General features: G+C 34.5%; 1 protein-coding gene across 1 annotated transcript in view; it reads left to right on the top strand.

The window, feature by feature from the left end:
* Positions 1–19,966, top strand: part of LOC101976331 (phospholipid-transporting ATPase ABCA3) — an 87,638-nt gene that overhangs the window by 42,713 nt on the left and 24,959 nt on the right. Inside the window, exons 13-14 of the mRNA XM_078024727.1 lie at positions 11,517–11,745; positions 13,120–13,271. Of these exons, the coding sequence (XP_077880853.1) occupies positions 11,517–11,745; positions 13,120–13,271 (381 nt within the window). The remainder of the gene's footprint in view (positions 1–11,516; positions 11,746–13,119; positions 13,272–19,966) is intronic.

Raw genomic sequence — 19,966 nt, 5'->3', positions numbered from 1 at the left:
CAAATAAATAATCTGAGATTACACTTCAAGGCCCTAGGAAAAAACAAACACTCTAGTCACTTAAAGATAGGATATACTCAAAATCGGAGATGAAACTGAGATTTAAAAAACAATTCAAAAAAAAACAAAGTTGGCTTTTTGAAATAATAAAACTTATGGGAGATCCAAGATAGAGGGAGGCTACATTCTGTTTCACTTCAGAATCTGGGATTCAAGTAGTGGTAATACTGTCTCACAGGTCTCCAGGCCATAACATCAGTGCAGGACTACCAACAACTTGTCCATGCAAGTCCTCGGGGTGCCCAAGTAGGACCCCTTGCATTAGCACCCTGATAGGACTCCTGGCCACAAGACATCTGGCCATAGCCCACATGCAGGAACTCCAGCTGCTACTCCTGTGTGGACCCCATCTACCAGTGTAGGGTTCCTCAGGTTGCCTCCATCTTGGGGCACTGCAACCACTGCCACAGTCCCCTAAATGTGGTAGCCTGTACCTTGGGACACTACACTGTATCCAGTGACAGCCATCAGCCACAATACTACTTGCTACAGAGCTATGTCTCTAAACACATTGCTCAATGCCACCTCCAGTCCCACCCAACTCAGCACCCCTTTGCTGAAAGCAGCCACCTCCCTCTTGGGACACATTCATAGCCATCTTTAATTGGGGCAACTCCCATCTTTAATTGGAACACCAGCTGGGGCTCAGAAGCATTATCAAGGTACTCAAGGTCCCCAACTCCCCACTCCTCCCCAGCACAGTGCCTGCAGCAGTGTGGCTGGTCCATGGCTCAGAAAGCCAGGTGGCAAAACCAGTTCCTGAACTGCCCAATATAAAACAGCTCTCCATGAAAGGTGCGCAGCCTCAAGAGTGCAGCCCATAAGACCTCTGGGAGAAAGGTTTCTGACTGGGAAGTAGAAAGGAGGGGGCAAGTGAGATACAATTTAGAGGCTATATGAGAGACCAAGAATTGCATGGCCTACAGGCAATATAAGGATAAGACCAGGTGCCCACATCACATGAATGGGCCCCAAAGGGGATGCTTGGGGTGCAGACTCCCATTCAAGACTGGCAAGTATTATATCCCACCTCCAGGAGCCATGCCCCCAAGACCAACCCTCCCACCCTAATAACCTTCACCATCCTGAGGTGGAGATACCAACAAACAACAAACAAGCCCACCTATTGGATGAGAAGGGAAGCTGGAAAGATATCTCCAACAAAAACAATCCTTGTATTTGCCTTCTAGATTTTTTTTCTCTCTTCTCCTGCCTATATTTGGGAAACCATGTACTTTTCATAAATTAGGCTATTGAGGACTGGTATGTTTGAATAGTGTATTACAGTAGTGTTGTATATTCTTTTCTCTCCTTTTTTTATATTTTCTTAAAATTTATATTTGTTTGTTTATTGTACTCTACTCTCTTCCCACATATTTGTCTCTCTAAATTTACTTTCTCTCTCTTCTGCTACTAACCAACTTCTTTAGATTCCTCTTTCATGCTTTCTAAGATCTAATAACTCTATATCCTCACCTTCTACCCCCTCAAGATCTCATTCTACACCTCACCCCCAATGTGTTGTCCACTATCAGAAACTGTAGACCCTTTTGCAAACTTAGTGTTTATATTGTAGATAATAATTGAATTTACAATTTCTGTGTATTATGACAAAACCATAAACATCTTAGTAGCAGCTATTTGATTTAAGGTTCTATATTGTTTGTATTGAGATCTGTTCATATTGTTCTCCCCCTTAAAGAAGAAGTATTGGAAACCTGCAGGGACGTTATAAGCCTCTAAGGTAAAAACTATAACACTTCAGATCTACAGTGCTAGAAGGGAAGACACACAAACAACATGAAAAAACAAGGAAATAAAGTGCCCCCCCCAAAATCAAGATATTACACTATTACAATTCATGGCCAGCACAAAAGCAGAAATGACAAGAAGCAGTTCAGGATGTACATAATTAAAATGTTCTGTGAATTAAAAGATGATAAAAGAGAACAAATACAGGCAGAAAAAGATCATTTCAATAAAAAGCTACGAAAGCAAACACAGGAAGCAAAAGTTTATTAGATTTTGATATGTTGTATAATCACTACTCTCATATAGAGGTTCTAAAAAAACAATCAGAGATCCTTGAAATGAAAGAAACAATAAACCAGATTTAAAGCTCCATAGAAAGCATCACCAACAGATGAGATCACTTGGAAGATGAGACAAAATATATAATCTTGAAAAGAATGTTGACCATGCAGTAATAAAGATGTTAAGAAACCATGAGCAAAACATTCAAGAATTATAGAATAACATAAAAAGACCAAATTTAAGAATTATTGGGATAGAGGAAGGCATAGAGTTCCAAAGCAAAGGAACGAACAATCTATTCAATGAAATAATATCAGAAAACTTTCCAAACATGAAGAATGAATTGGAAAATCAAATACAAGAGGCTTACAGAACACCAAATGTACAAAATCACAACAGATCTACACCAAGTCACATCATAATGAAAATTCCTAGCATCCAGAATAAGGAGACAATTTTAAAAGCCACAAGAAAAAGTGATCAGATTACATACAGTTGGAAACCAATTAGGATAACTCAGATTTTTCAACACAGACCCTGAAAGCTAGAAGATCCTGGAACAACATATATCAAGCTCTGAAAAAAAAAAGGATGCCAACCAAGAATCTTATATCCAGCAAAACTAAGCTTTAGATTTGATTATGAAATAAAAACCTATGATAAAGGTTTATCAAAGAATTTAAAGCTAGAGAGCCTGCACTACAGAAGATTCTCAGCAAATTATTCTGTGAGGAGGAAACGAAAAACAACAATGAAAATCAGCAAATGCAGGTATTGCACTAAAGGAAATACTAATCAAAGGAGAAACCAAGTCAAGATAAATACCAAAAACAGACAAATATGATTGAGAATACATATCATGTCTCAATTATAATTTTTTAATGGCCTAAACTCACCAATCATAGACTAGAGATTGGGGGGAAAAAGACCCAACAATATGCTGCCTTCAAGAGACTCACCTCATAGGAAAAGACATCCACAGACTGAAGGTGAAAAGTTGGGAAAAAAACATATCATTCACATGGACTGTGGAAACAAGCAGGGGTTTTCATCTTCATATCAAATAAAAAAGACCACGTTTTCATTAAAAAAAAACTCTTCTAAAGTTCAACAGTCAAATAGACCACAAGACAATATTTCTGGGTAACTTTAACACACCTCTTTCACCATTGGATATATCTTCCAAACAAAAGCTGCTAAAAAAAAAAAAAGCTGTAGAACTCAATAATAGAATCAATAACTTACCTGACATACACAGAATATTTTATCCATCAATGAGTGAATACACTCTCTTCTCAGCAGCACATGGATCCTTCTGTAAAATAGACCATATACTATGCCACAAAGCAACTCTTAGCAAATATCAGATCATAATGGAATGAAATTAGAAATCAATGACAAAGTGAAAAATAGAAGCTACTCCAACACCTGGAGACTAAATAATATGCTGTTGAATGAAAAAGAGGTTGCAAAAGACATCAAAGAGGAGATCTAAAAATTCTTAGAGATTAATGAGAACACTGATACAACATATCAAAATATCTGGGGCACTATGAAAGCAGTACTAAAAGTAAAGTTCATTGCATGGAGTTAATTCCTTCAAAGAAGAAAAAGTCAACAAATAAATGACTTAAAATTACATCTCAAAGAAGAAAAAATCAACACCAAAAGTAGTAGAAGACAGGAAATAATTAGAATCAGAGCTGAAATCAATGAAATTGAAACAATAGAAACAATTGAAAAAACTGACAAAACAAAAAGTTGATTCTCTGAAAAAATAAAATTGATAAAGCCTTAGCCATGCTAATGAAGAGAAGGAGAGAAAAATTACATCTGTGATGAAAAAAGGAAATATTACAACAGACACTACAGAAATACAGAAGATAATTAGAAATTATTTTGAAAACTTGTACTCCAGTAAAATAGAAAATATCAAAGGCATGGACAAATTTCTAGAGTCATATGATTCACCCAAACTGAATCAGGATGATATACACAATTTAAACAGATCAATTTCAAACAATGAAGCCTACCAACCAAGAAAAGCCCAGGACCAGATGGATACACAGCTGAGTTCTACAAGACCTTCAAAGAACTAATACCAATACTCCTCAAATTATTTCATGATATAGAAAAAGAAGGAGCACTTCCAAACTCATTCTATGAGGCCAATATCACCCTGATTCCAAAAAAAAGACACATCAAAGTAAGAAAACTTTAGACCAGTATCTCTAAGGAACATAGATGCCAAGATTCTCAGTCAAATTCTGGCAAATTGAATACAAAAACATATCAAAAACATATTGCACCACGATCAAGTGGGGTTCATCCTAGGGATGCAAGGTTGGTTCAACATACAGAAATCAATAAATGCAATTCATCACATCAGTAGACTTAAAAATAAGAATCATATGATCATCTCAATAGATGCATAAAAAGTATTCGACAAAATACAGCACTCATTCGTGTTCAAAAAACTAGGGATAACAGGATCATATCTCAACATTATAAAAGCTTTCTATGCTAAGCCCCAGGCCAACATCATTCTAAAGTGAAAAAAATTGAAAGCATTCCCTTTAAAATATGAAACAAGACAGAGATGCCCTCTATTAACATAGTTCTTGAAACTATAGCAAGAGCAATTAGACAAAAGAGATTAAATGGATATAATACGGATAGGAAAAGAAGAACTCAAATTGTCATTATTTGCCAATGATATGATTTTATGCCTAGAAGATCCAAAAAATTCCACCAGAAAACTTCTAGAACTAATAAATTAATTCGGCAAAGTAGCATGATATAAAATCAGCATCCACAAATCAAAGGCATTTCTGTACATTAATTGTAAATCCTCTGAAAGAGAAACTAGGAAAACTATCCCATCTACAATGGCCACCAAAAAAATGAAATACTTAGGGGCTGGGATTTTGGCTTTGTGGTTGAGTATTCACAAGTGTAAGACCCTGGGTTTGATCCTTAGCACCACATAAAAAATAATTAATTAAAAATAAAGGTATAAGAAATTAAAAACTTGGGAATCAACTTACCAAAAGAGGTGAAAGACCTCTACAATGAAAATTACAACCTGCTAAAGAAAAAGATTACAGATGACCTTAGAAGATGGAAAGATCTTTCTTGTTCTTGGATAGGCAAAATTAATATTGTCAAAATGACCATACTACTAAAAGGACTATACAGATTTAATGCAATTCTGATCAAAATCCCAACGGCATTCCTTATAGAAATAGAAAAAGCAGTCATATAATTCACCTGGAAAAATAAGAGACCAAATAGCTAAAGCAATCCTTAGCCAGAAGAATGAGACAGGTTGCACCACTATACCAGACCTTAAACTATAACTACAGAACAATAGTAACAAAAATGGCATGATACTGGCACCAAAATAGACTGGTAGACCAATGGTACAGAATAGAGGACACAGAGACAAATCCACACAAATACAGTTAGATAATATTAGACAAAGGCACCAAAAACATATTGGAGAAAGGATGGCCTCTTCAATAAATGATTCTGGGAAAACTGGAAATCCATAAGTAACAAAATAATATTAAATCCCTATCTCTCACCATGCACAAAACTCAAACTGGATCAGGGACCTAGGAATTAAACCAGAGACCCTGCACCTAATAGAAGAAAAAGTAGGCCCAAATCTTCATCATGTCAGATAGGCCCTGACTTTCTTAATAATAATACTATAATGCAAAAAATAAAACTAAGAATAAATGGGATGGATTTAAAAAGCAGCTTCTCAGCAAATGAACAATCAATGAGGTGGATAGCCTTCAGAATGGGAGCAATTTTTTACCACATGCCCATAGGGTAGAGCACTAATCTCTAGGGTATATAAAGAACTAAAAAAAAATCTTAACACCAAAAAAATAATTAACAAATGGGCCAAGGAACTAAACAGACACTTCTCAGAAGATAATATACTATCAATCAATAAATATATGAAAAACTGTTCATCATCTCTAGCAATTAGAGAAATACAAATCAAAACTACACTAAGATTTCATCTCACTCCAGTCAGAATGGCAACTATTAAAAATACAAATAACGATATGTGTTGGTGAGGATATGGGGAGAAAGGCACACTCATACATTGCTGATAGCATTGCAAATTGGTGCAACCAATATGGAAAGCAGTATGGAGAATCCTTGGAAAACTTGCAATGGAACCATCATTTGATCCTGCTAACCCACTCCTCAATTTATACCCAAAGGACTTAAAAACAGCAAACTACAGTGATGCAGTCACATCCATATTTATAGCACCAAAATTCACAATAGCTAAATTGTGAAACCAACCTAAATGCCCTTCAGTAGATGAATGGATAAAGAAACTATGGTACATATACACAATGGGTATTACTTAGCATTACAAGAGATAAAATCATGGCATTTGCAGGTAAATGGATGGAGTTGGAGAATATTATGCTAAGTGAAGTAAGCCAATCCCAAAAAAAACAAATGCCAAATATTTTCTCTGATATGAGGATGCCAATCCATAATGGGGATGGGGGGAAGCATGGGAGGAATGGAAGAACTTTAGATAGGTCAAAGGGAGGGGGGAGAAGGGAGGGGGCAGGGATTAGGTAAGTCAGTGAAATGAGATGGGCATCATTACCCCAAGTACATATATGAAGACATGAATAATGTGACTCAATGTACAACCAGAGACATGAAAATTTGTACTCTCTATGTATACTATGAATTGAAATGCATTCTGCTATCATAAATAATAAATTGGAATGAATAACTAAATTTTAAATATAAAACTGATGAGCTCTTACCCAAGCTAAGCAAAAGAGGGGGGAAATGTGAAGTTTTTAAATCAGTTAATGACAAAGGAAATATCCCCACAGATGCTGCTGAAATATAGATGATTATCAGAAACTATTTTGAAAATTTATATTCCAATAACTTAGAAAATCTCAAAGACATCAACAAATTTCTAAAGACTTATGACATACCCAGTTGAAACAGGAGGATATACAAAATTTTAAAAGTAATGAAATTGAAGAAGCTATCAAAATCCTACCAACAGTGAAAATCCCAGAACCAGATGGATTCTCAGCTGAGTTCGAAAAGACTTTCAAAGAAGAACTTACACCAAAACCCCTCATTCTATGGAGCCAGTATCACCTTGATACCAAAGCAGGCAAAGACACATGAAGGAAAGAAAACTTCAGACCAATATCCTGATGAACATAGATGCAAAAGTTCTTTTAAAAATACGTTCAAATTGAAAAAAAAAATTAAAAAAGATAGTGCACCATGATCAAGTGGGTTTCGCCCTAGGGATGCAAGTTTGGTTCAACATTCAGAAATCAATAAATGTAATTAATCACATAAACATATTTAAAGACAGGAATCACATGATTATCTTAATAGATACAAAAAAGCTTTGACAAAATACAGCTTCTATTCATGTTTAAAACACTAGAAAAATGGGGATAGAGGAACATCACTCAACATTGTAAAATTATATGCAACAAACCCAAAGCCAAAATCATTGCGAATGGAGAAAAACAAAACATTCCCACTAAACAGAAGCAAGACAGGGATGCCACTTATATTCACCATAGTCCTTGAAAATCTAGCCAGAGTAATTAAGCAAAAGAAGGAAATAAAAGGGATCCAAATAGGAAAAAAGGACTAAAATGATCCCTATTTGTCAATGATATGATTTTATATTTAGAAGACAAAAAAACTCCACTAGAAAACTTCTATAACTCATAAATGAATTCAGTAAAGAAGCAGGATATAAAATTAACACTCATAAATCAATTATGTTCCTATACTCAAATCATAAATCTGCTAAAAGAGAAAATCCTATTCACAATAACCTAAAAAAACAAAACTTGGGAATCAATCTAACAAAAGAGGTGAAGAACCTCTACAATGAAAACTACAGAACACTGAATAAATTGAAGGAGACCTTAGAAGATAGAAAGACCTCCCATGTTCTTGGATATGCAGAATTAATTGTCAAGTGGCCATACTTCCAAAAGCACTATACAGATTCAATGCAATTCTCATCAAAATTCCAATGACATTGTTGAAATGGAAAAAGTCTTGAAACTCATTTGGAAAAATAAGAGGCCCAGAACACTCAAAACAATCCTTGTTGAGAAAAGCAAATCAGGAGGCATCACCAGATCTTAAATTATACTACAGAGCAATAGTAACAAAAACAGCATGGTATTGGCACCAAAGCAGACTGGTAGACCAATGGTACAGAATAGAGGACACAGAGACTAACCCACAAAATTACAGTTATCTTGCATTAGACAAAGGTGCCAAAAACGTACATGGGAGAAAAGACAGACTCTTCAAGAAATGGTGCTGGGAAAACTGGAAATCCATATATAGTAGAATGAAATCTAACCCCTATCTCTTGCCCTGCACAAAACTCAAAGTTTATAAAAAAAAAACCCAGGAATTAGACCAGAAACCCTGAACATACTAGAAGAAAACACTCCAACACTCCAACGCCTCAGCTCAGGAATTGACTTCCTTAACAAAATTCGTAAAGCACAAGAAATAAAGTCAAGATTCAATAAACGAGATGGTATCAATTTTTTTCTCAGCAAAGAAAACAATCAAGAATGTGAAGAGAGATCCTAAAAATGGGAGAAAATCTTAGCCACTTGCACCTCAGATAAAGCATTAATCTTCAGGATATATAAAGAACTCTTAACACCCAAAAAAAAAAAATCGCAACTAATCCAGTCAATAAATGGGCAAAGGAACTGAACAAACACTTCACAGAAGAAGAAATACAAATGGTGCCACATCCCCAGCCCTTTTTTATATTTTATTTTGAGACAGGGTCTTGCTAAGATGCTGAGGCTGGTGTTGAACTCACAATCCTCTTGCCTCAGCCTTCCAATCTGCTGGGATAACAGGCATGTGCCTTTTTTTTTTTTTTTTTTTTGGCAGCACTGAGGATTGAACTCAGGGGCACTCTACCACTGAGCCACATCCCATTTTTATTTTTTATTTTGAGCTGCCAAAGCTAATCTCAAACTTGAAATCCTCCTGCCTCTGCTTTAGAATTGCTGGGATTACTGATGTGCATCACTATGCCCAGGTTTCTTTATGTACTCTGGATATTATCCTCTTGTTAGAGGTGTAGTTTGAAAATTTTTCTCCTATTCTTTAGGTTGTTTCTTCTCTCTGATGATTATTCCCTTTGCTGTGCAGAAGGTTTTTAGTTTGGTGCAATCCTGTTTGTCTATTTTTATTTTGTTTTATGTTTGTTTGGGGTCTTATCCAAAAGGACCCATTTTAAGTTGATTTTTGTCTCTGGTGAGAAATAGGGGTCTACTTTTATTCTTTTGAGTGTGGATATTTATTGAAAAGCAATAAATTTTTCTCCAATGTGAAAAAAAGAAATACAAATGGTAACCAAATATATGACAAATGTTTAACATCTCTAGCAATTACAGAAATGCAAATTAAACAACACTGAGATTTTATCTCACTCCATTCAGAATGGCAATTATGAAGAATACAAGTAACAATAAATGTTGACAAGGATGTGGGAAGAGATACATTCATTGGTTGCTAGTGAGACTGCAAATTGGTGTAACCATTCCGGAAAGCAGTATGGAGATTCCATTTGACCCAGTAATCCCACTCCTTGGTATATATCCAAAGGAGTTAAAATCAGCATACTGCAGAGACACAGTCCCATCAATGTTTATAGCAACATAATTCACAATGACTAAACTATGGAGACAACCTAGATGCCCTTCAACAGATGAATGGATAAAGATGTATTGATATCAAATTATTACTCAGCCATAAAGAAGAATGACTTTGACATTTTCCAGTAAATGGATGGATCTGGAGACCATCATGTTAAGTGAAATAAGCCAATCCAAAAAAGAACCCCAAAGGTTGAATATTTGATATGTGGAAGCTAACCCACAATGAGGGGATGAGGAGAATAGAAGTTCAGTGGATTAGACAAAGGGGAGTGAAGGGAAGGGAGGGGGATAGGAAAAGGAAAGACAGTGGAATTAATCTGACATAACTTTCCTATGTACATATATGAATACACCACAATGAATACCATTGTACATCCATAAGATTAATTTAATAATTATTATTTATAATAATCATAAATAATATAAATTTTATTTATAATAATTATGATATGTTATTTATATTCATAATAAATTATTATAATAATTATTATTATATGAGTAAATGGTAGATAGATCAGTAGAGGGAAGGGAGCAGGATGTGGGGAAAGGGAAGGGGAAAGAGAGGTACTGGGGTCTGAATTAGAATAAGATATATTCCATGCTTGAATAGTTATGTCAAAATGGATCCTACTGTTATGTATAACTTTAAAAAAATAAATATAGTCTATCAAGCCTAACCACATTATTGAGGGCATATTTATTGATAAATAAGGCAACAAATAATCAGGTGTACATGAAATGATAATAAGCTCATAGAGATGACTATTTTTAGACATAATTTTGAAAACTGGCACTTGAAATTTATCAAAGCATATAATGCATTTTTTAAAAAAAAAATTGCTAGCCTCACAAAAGGGTTAGACAGCTGAATCAGTATTACAAATTAGTATTGTACATCTCAGTTCTAGAAAGTCTTCAGAGAGCTTTCCTTTTACAGATCATTGCTTCAGCACAAGTTATTTTTTCTAAAGTCATCATTTGCAATTTTCCCCTCCTTCCTGAACTTATTTTTAAGCAAGAACAAAGTAATGATGGGGGGGCAGATTTCAACCTAAATATCTAATCCATTGTTCTAATATCTGTTTTAAATAATGGCTCTTTTATACTGATTTAAAATACAACATTGCTTTGCTGTATATTAACTAACAATGTGTATTTAGCTATATTTTGTATTATTTATTTTGTTCCTTTGGTATATCTATAAAAGTGCCACTTTACACCAATCTGATTCAATCATATAATCAAAGAAGGAGAGCCCTGATTGTTGAGATGGATACAAACTAAAAGACAGTCTAATGTGAGAGGTAATGCTTCAGGAAATCTTCAGAGAAATAGTCTACTTCCTGGGTCTTTTTTCCTTCTATGAAAGTTTACTTTGGTTTCATGCAGACATAACTATGTTGGCTTTGATCATAGGCGGGGAGAGGGGGAAGTAAAAATGTTCCAAAGAGAAAAAAACAGAAATGGATAGTCATTATGCTCATTGGAATATTCTCTGTTGTAGAAATAGTTCTCTTCAGGCTCATTTTCTAAAGCTTTTTTTTAAAAAATGGAAAAATAAATAGTAATCATTAGTCTTATCATCTCGTGAAGACAGTAAGATGGTTGTTCTTTAAGTGTTGTGCCCTGACTGCCCAGTATCATTTACCTTGCTTTTACCTCTATATTCTATGATCCAGGGAGTATTCAAATACTGTGAAGTGGATGCATTTGTTGTGAATTTCAACTTTCTGGACACAATGTTGATCTTTATGCTATACGGCTGGTGTATTGTTCCTCTCATGTATCTCGGAAGCTTCCTGTTTTCTAGTGGGACTGCTGCCTCCATCAAGCTTACTCTCTTTAATTACATTTCAATTATTTGCAGTATCATTGTTCAGAGTGTACTACAGTTTTATGGTAAGGACTTCACACAATATTTTCCTTTCTTGAGGAAATATGTTAAATAAGTGAGGATGAAATATAAGAGAATAAAACTTCTGAGCACTAAATCTGAAAACTTAACGCTTTTTGGAAATCAGAAAATATTAAGTATGTATGTGAGAGCTAAGAAATAGAGGAATAGGGGAAGAGAAAAGGAGGAAGAGATAACAAAATCAGACCCACACACAAAGAAGAAAGACCCTAGGGCAACACTCCTTTTTTAAGTGTTTTTTTATTCTTTTTAGTTATACATAACAGTGGAATATATTTTGGCATATTATACATGCATGGAGTATAACTTATTCTATTTAGGATTCTGTTCTTGTGATTATACATGATGTGAAGTTACCCTGGTTGTGTTCAAATACAAGATGAGGAAAATTATGTCTAATTAATTCTACTATCTTTCCTACTCCCATCTCCCCTCCCTTCCTTTCATTCCCCTTGTCTAATCCATGGGCTCTATTCTTCCCCTTGACAGCCTCCCTTGTTGTGGGTTAGCAGCCACATATCATAGAGAATGTTCAGCCTTTGATTTTGGGAGGTTGGCTTATTTCACTTACTATGATATACACCACTTCCATCCATTTACCAGCAAATGTCATACTTTCATTCTTTAAGGCTGAGTAATATTCCAGTGTGTATACATACCACATTTTCTTTATCCATTCATCCATTGAAGAATACCTAAGTTGTTTCCATAGCTTGGGTATTGTGAATTGAGCTGCTCTTAACATTGATGTGACTGCATTACTGATATATGCTGATTTTAAGCCCTTGGCATTCAAAACGAGGAGTGGGTTCAAATGGTGGTTTAGGTCAAATGGTGGTTTCATTTCAAGTTTTCTAAACCATCTCCATACTGCTTTCCATAGCGGTGCACCAATTTGCAGTCCCACCAACAATGTATGAGGGTACCTTTCTCCTCACATCCTTGCCAGCATTTATTATTACTTATATTCCTGATAATTGCCATTCTGACTGGAATGAACTAAAATCTCAGTGTAGTTTTAATTTGCATTTTTCTAATTGCTGGAGATGTTGAACATTTATATATATATTTATATATATATAATATATAATATATATATACCATTTGTTTTTCTTTTTCTGTGAAGTACTTATTCAGTTCCTTTTTAGGGCAACATTCTTACCAAAGTCTTCTCTTGAAAGCTGTAATTGACAAATCTATACCACAGGCTATCAAGGTGGACAAATTTAGCAACTAATTATTAGCCAAGGATCATCTAGTTTGATGTTTGTCTGAGACTGAGTGGCTTAATCACTTGGGAGAAGTTGTTTTGAGGGGATTTATTACTTTCTTATAATTGAAGCTAATCTTTTTAATTACAGAGAATGAGCTATCTTTCTTCAGAAGTATCATAAGTAATGTGTTAATGGTGCTTCCTAGTTACAACTTTGCAATGAGTATCAGCAGATATTTTGATGACTATGAAGTGAAAAAACTTTGTGCCAAGAAATTTAAAAGCATCTATCTGGATTGCAATAAATCATGTGAGTATCTGAGGCTCCACAGGTCCCTAAACACAACGTATTCTATTTCAGCCATCTTCACTTAAGCTCACATTATTGAAGAATTGTGAAACCTCTCCTTCCTCCAATGGAGATAGTCAGGCTTGCTATTTTGAGTGTATTTCTTTGTCAAAGTTATTTTCACAGACTAGGGATGGAGGATAGGAAGGGATGAGGCATCAAAATAAAATCCAAAAGAAATTTCATTAATTTACCACAAAATTGATAATGGGTTATTATTAACTAGTTACCTACTATGTGCAAATAGCAGTATGCATATTACTTTGAATCCTCAGAGAACTTCTGCAAGTTAGTTGTTACTATTTGTGTTTGATAAATAAGAACACTTCACTTAAAAAGAATATTAAGTTCTCTGGAATGGTAAGTTTTTAGTATCTCACAAATAAAGATAACGTTACAACCAGATCAAAATCAAGAAAAACAAGAATTCTATTAAGTTTTTTTTATATTTTAGTCTGATTTTATGAGTAAGTTTGAAATATAATTATTTGGGTCAAGTTTCTGAATAGCAAAAATTATGTCACAGTTTAGTTTGCCTACTTGATATGTAAATTTGTGTTTCTGCTTTTAAAAAACAGATCTATTATTATTTATAGACTATAAACAAGTTTTAACTCTATTTAGTATTTATTTATTTATTTTTATTAGTTACACATGACAGTACAGTGATCTTGACAATTCATACATTTGAATCAAATGGGGTATAATTTCTCATTTTTCTGATTGTACAGGTTGCAGAATCACATTGGTTATGTAGTCACCCATATACATACAGCAATAAAAATTTCTGTTTTATTCTTCTGCCCTTTCTATCCCCTCTTTCCCTCCCCTCCCCTCCCATCACATCTCTCTACCCGATCTAATGTGACACACTTCTTTTTTTTTCTCCTCACAACATCATACATGTATTCTGTATAATGATGAGAGTCTCCTTTCATCTTCTGTGCAAATTCCTTTCTCCCTCCTTTTCCCTCCCACCTCTCTTCCCTATTTAGTGGTAATGTTCTTCTCATGCTCTTCCTCCCTATCCCATTTTGAGTCACCCCCCTTATATCAGAGAAGACATCCGGCATTTGTTTTTTAGGGATTGGCTAACTTCACTTAGCATAATCTGCTCTAATGCCATCCATTTCTCTGCAAATGCCATGATTTTATTATTTTTTAGTGCTGAGTAATATTCCATTGTGTATAAATGCCACATTTTTTATCCATTAATCTATTGAAGGGCATCTAGGTTGGTTTCACAGTCTAGCTATTGTGAATTATGCTACTATAAGCCTTGATGTGGCTGTGTCCCTGTAGTATGCTCTTTTTAGTTCTTTTGGATATAGTTCTATTTAGTATTTTTAATAACTATGTAATGTTGTGCAATCATGACATCCCAGGGTTAGATTATTTTCATTACCTAAAAACAATCCCCTCTGCTTATTTAATTTATTATCACACTCAACCCAAGAATCCAATAATATATGTTCTACAGAAGCAGAAGCAAGCAGGGGTTTCCATCCTTATATCAAATAAAGTAGATTTCGAGCTAAAGTTGATCAAAAGTCATAAAGAAGGTCATTTCATACTGCTCAAGGAAGCCATACACCAAAAAGACATAAAAGTTATAAATATATATGTCCCAAATAATGGAGCATCTATGTTCATCAAACAAATCCTCAAATTCAAGGGTCAAATTGACCACAACGCAATAATCTTGGGTGACTTTAACACATTACTCTCACCAGTGGATAGATATTCAAAACAAAAGTTGAACAAAGAAACTATAGATCTCAATAATACAATCAATAACTTAGACTTAACTGACATATATAGAATATTTTATCCTTCAATGAGAGAATTCACTTTCTTCTCAGCAGCACATGGATCCTTCTCTAAAATAGACCTTATAATATGCCACAAAGAAACTCTTATCATTTTTCAAAAAAGTAGAGTTACCAGCCTGAATTCTATCAGATCATAATGGAATGAAATTAGAAATCAATGACAAAATAAAAAATACAAATTACTCCAATACCTGGAGACTAAGTAGTATGCTACTGAACGAACAATGAGTTGTAAATGACATCAGGGAGAAGATTTATAAATTCTTAGAGGTAAATGAGAACATGGACACAACATATCAAAATTTCTGGGACACATGAAAGCAGTACTAAGAGGAAAGTTCATTGGATGGAATTCATTCCTTATAAGAAGAAAAAGTCAACAAATAAATGACCTAACATTACATTTCAAATCCCTTGAAAAAGAAGAAAAAATCAACACCAAAATCAATAGAAGACACGACTTAATTAAAATTAGAGCTGAAATCAGTGAAATTGTAATAAAAGAAACAATTGAGGGCTGGGGATGTGGCTCAAGCGGTAGCACGCTCTCCTGGCATGCGTGCGGCCTGGGTTCGATCCTCAGCACCACATACAAACAAAGATGTTGTGTCCGCCAAGAACTAAAAAATAAATATTAAAAAAAATTCTCTCTCTCTCCTCTCTCACTCTCTCTTTAAAAAAAAAAGAAAAAAAGAAACAATTGAAAAATTGACAGAACAAAAAGTTGGTTCTTTAAAAAAATAAATAAAATTGACATACCTTTAGCTATGCTAATGAAGAGCAAGAGAGAGAAAACCCAAACTACTAGCATGATGAAAAAGGTAAGATCATGACAGACACTACAGAAGAAATTATTTTGAAAGCTTCTTTTACTCCAATAAAATAGAAAATATCAAAGGCATCAACAGATTTCTGGAGTCATGATTTGATTCCAATTCAATTCCCAAATTGAATCAGGATGATATACACAAGTTAAACAGACCAATATCAAATGATGACATAGAAGACGCCACTGGAAGCCTATCAGCCAAGAAAAGCCCAGGACCGGATGGATACACAGCTGAGTTCTACAAGACCTTTAAAGAAGAAATAATACCAATAATCTGTGATTTATTTTAGAAAATAGAAAAAGAGGGAGCACTTAAAACTCATTCTATGAGGCCAGTATCACTCTGATTCCAAATCCAGGCAAAGATAAATCCAAAAAGCCTTTCAGACCAATATCTAATGAATATAGATGCAAAAAATTCTCAATAAAATTTTTGCAAATCTAATACACATATCAAAAAGATCATGCATCACGATCAAGTGGGATTCACCCCAGAGAAGTAAGGTTGGTTCAACATATGGAAATCAATAAATGTAATTTATCACATCAATAGACTTAAAGATAAGAATCATATGATCATTTCACTAGACACAGAAAAAGCATTTGATAAAATACAGCACCCCTTCATGTTCAAAACACTAGAAAAACTAGGGATAACAGGAACATATCTCAACATCATTAAGGCTATCTACACTAAGCCCAAGTCCAATATCATTTTAAATGGAAAAAAAACTGAAGGTATTCTCTCTAGAAACTGGAACAAGACAGGGATGCTCTCTTTTACCACTTCTATTTAACATAGTTCTTGAAACACTGGCCAGAGCAATTAGACAAAAGAAATTAAAGGGATATGCATGGGGAAAGAAGAACTCAAATTAGCACTATTTGCTGATGATATAATTTTATATCTAGAAGACCCAAAAAGTTCCACCAGAAAGCTTCTAAAACTAGTAAGTGAATTCAGCAAAGTAGAAGGATATAAAATCAATACTCATAAATTGACAGCATTTCTGTATATCAGGGACAAATCCTCAAAAAGGGAAACAAGGAAAACTACCCCATTTAAAATAGCCTCAAAAAGAAAAAAATACATGGGAATCAACAAAAGAGGTGAAAGATCTATACAATGAAAACTACAGAACCCTAAAGAAGGAAGTGAAAGAAGACCTTAGAAGATGGAAACATCTCCCTTGCTTTTTGATAGGCAGAATTAATTTTATCAAAATGACCATACCTCCAAAAGCACTATACAGATTTAATGCAATTATGATCAAAACCCAAATGATGTTCCTCATAGAAAAAGCAGTCATGAAATTCATCTGGAAAAATAAGAGACACAAAATAGCTAAAACAATCCTTAGCAGGAAGAATGAAGCAGGCAGCATCACTATACCAGACCTTAAACTATACCACATAGGCATAGTAAACAAAAACATAATGGTATTGGCACCAAAGCAGACACGTAGACCAGTAGTACAGGATAGAAGACCCAGAGACAAACCCATATAAATACAGTTATCTCATACTTGACAAAGGCACCAAAAACATTCATTGGTGAAAAGATTGCCTAGTCAACAAATGGGGCTGGGAAAACTGGAAATCCATAGGAAACAAAATAAAGTTAAACCTCTATCTCTCAACTTGCAAGAAACTCAAAGTGGATCCAAGACTTAGGCACTAGAATGGAGACCCTGCGTCTAATAGAAGAAAAACTAGGCCCAAATCTTCACCATGTTTGCTTAGGATCTGACTTCCTTAACAAGACTCCTAAAGCATAAGAAGTAAGATCAAGAATCAATAAATGGGATGAATTCAAACTAAAAAGCTGCTTCTCAGCAAACAATAATGTGAAGAGAGAGCCTACCGAATAGGAGAAAAATCTTTGCCACCTTAGAGCATTAATCTCCAGGATATATAAAGAATTCAGAAAACATCAAAAAATAATAATAACCCAATCAATAAGTGAGCTAAGGAACTGAACAGACAATTCACAGAAGAAGAAATACAACTGATCAACAAATATATGAAAAATCATTCAACATCTCTAGTAATTAGAGAAATGCAAAGTAAAAATACACTAATATTTCATCTCCATTCAGAATGGCAACTATAAAGAATAAAGCAACAATAAATGTTGATGAGGATGTGCAGAGAAAGGGACACTCATACATTGCTGGTGGGACTGCAAATTGGTGCAAACAGTATGGAAATTCCTTAGAAAACTTGAAATGGAACCACTATTTGACGCAGCTATCCCATTCATCATTTTATATCCAAAGGACTTAAAATCAGCATAGTATAGATACACAGCCATATCAATGTTAATAGTAGCTCTGTTCACAATAGCTAACCTATGGAACCAACCTCAGTGTTCTTTAACAGATGAATGGATAAAGAAAATGTAGTATATATACACAATGGAATATTACTGAGTCTCAAAGAAAAATAAAATTATGGCATTTGCCTGCAGGTGGATGGAGCGGAAGAATATTAAGTGAAATAAACCAATCCCAAAAAACCAAAGGCCAATGTTTTCTCTGATATACAGATGCCAATTCACACTGGGGGGTGGGCCTAGGGAAAGATAGAGTTACCTTAGATTAGGCAGAGGAGAATGAATTAAGGGGAGGGGTTATAGTAGTAGGAAAGATAGTAGAATGAATCGGACATTAATCACCTCATGTGCATATAGGACTAAATGACTAGTGTGATTATACATCATGTACAACCAGAAGAATGAGAAGTTATACTCCATTATGTATGATGTATCAAAGTGCATTCTACTGCCATGTATAACTAATAAGAACAAGTTTTTTTTAAAGATCTGAAAATACCCTATCGTCTGTAAGGAGTTTTGATAAACTTCATTTTTTCTTCAAGGAAATGCAAATTTGGATTGGATAATAATGAAATGGTTAACATGCAGAAGAAAGTCTAAGAACAGCAAGTATATAGATGTGAGGCAATGGAAATATTTATACTCTGTTAGTGGATGTAATTTACTCTGCTACTTCAGAAAATAATGTGACATTAACAAAAATTGACATGCAAAATACAAATGACCAACAAATACATGACAAAATGTTCAATATTGTTAGCAATTAGGGAAATGAAATCCAAAACTACAATGAGATTCCATCTCACACCAGTCAGAATGACAATCATCAAGAATATAGAAAATAATAAATGCTGGAGAGGATGTGGAGAAACAGGAACATTTCTACACTGTGGGGACCATAAATTAGTACAACCACTATGGAAATCAGTATGGAGGCTCCTCAAGAGACTAGGCATGGAACCATCATATGATCCAGCTATACCATTCCTCGGTATTTATCCTGAAGAATTAAAAGTCTTCTTACTATAGTGATACATGAATATTCATGTTCATAGCATCACAATTCACAATAGATAAACTATGGAACCAGCCTAGGTATCCATCAGTGAATGAATACATAAGGAAAATAATATACACAATGGAATTTTATTCAGCCATAAAGAGAAATGAAATTAGGACATTTGCAGGAAAATGGACAAAACTAGAGACCATCATGTTAAGCAAAATAAATCAAACTCAGAAGGTCAAGGTCCATATATTTTCTCTTTTATGAAGAAACTAGAGAGGAAAAAAGAAAATAAAGGTAGTGGGGTGGATCTCTTAAAAATCAAAGGGAGATCAGTAGAGGAAAGGGACCAAGGGGTGGGAGGTGTGGGGGGAGTGCTGGGGATGGATATTGGTTAAATTATATAGTTATATTATATACACGTACTTAACATATGTGATACATATATGTGAATGTATGTAACAACAAATCCCATCGTCATATAGAACTATAATGTACCAATAAGAAATATGGGAAAATTTTTACATGTAGATAACAATATCTCCACTCCAAGATTTTGGATATAAACCTTGATAAATATTTTTTCAGCAATTTTTATAATTATAAAAAATATAAATGGTATAAGACCATTTACTTACAGATACATATAAC

Source organism: Ictidomys tridecemlineatus, chromosome 10 (genome assembly GCF_052094955.1).
Source record: "Ictidomys tridecemlineatus isolate mIctTri1 chromosome 10, mIctTri1.hap1, whole genome shotgun sequence".
Classification (NCBI taxonomy): Eukaryota; Metazoa; Chordata; class Mammalia; order Rodentia; family Sciuridae; genus Ictidomys; species Ictidomys tridecemlineatus.
The sequence above is the reverse complement of the archived record's forward strand: the minus strand, read 5'-3'. Positions and strand labels throughout refer to the sequence as shown.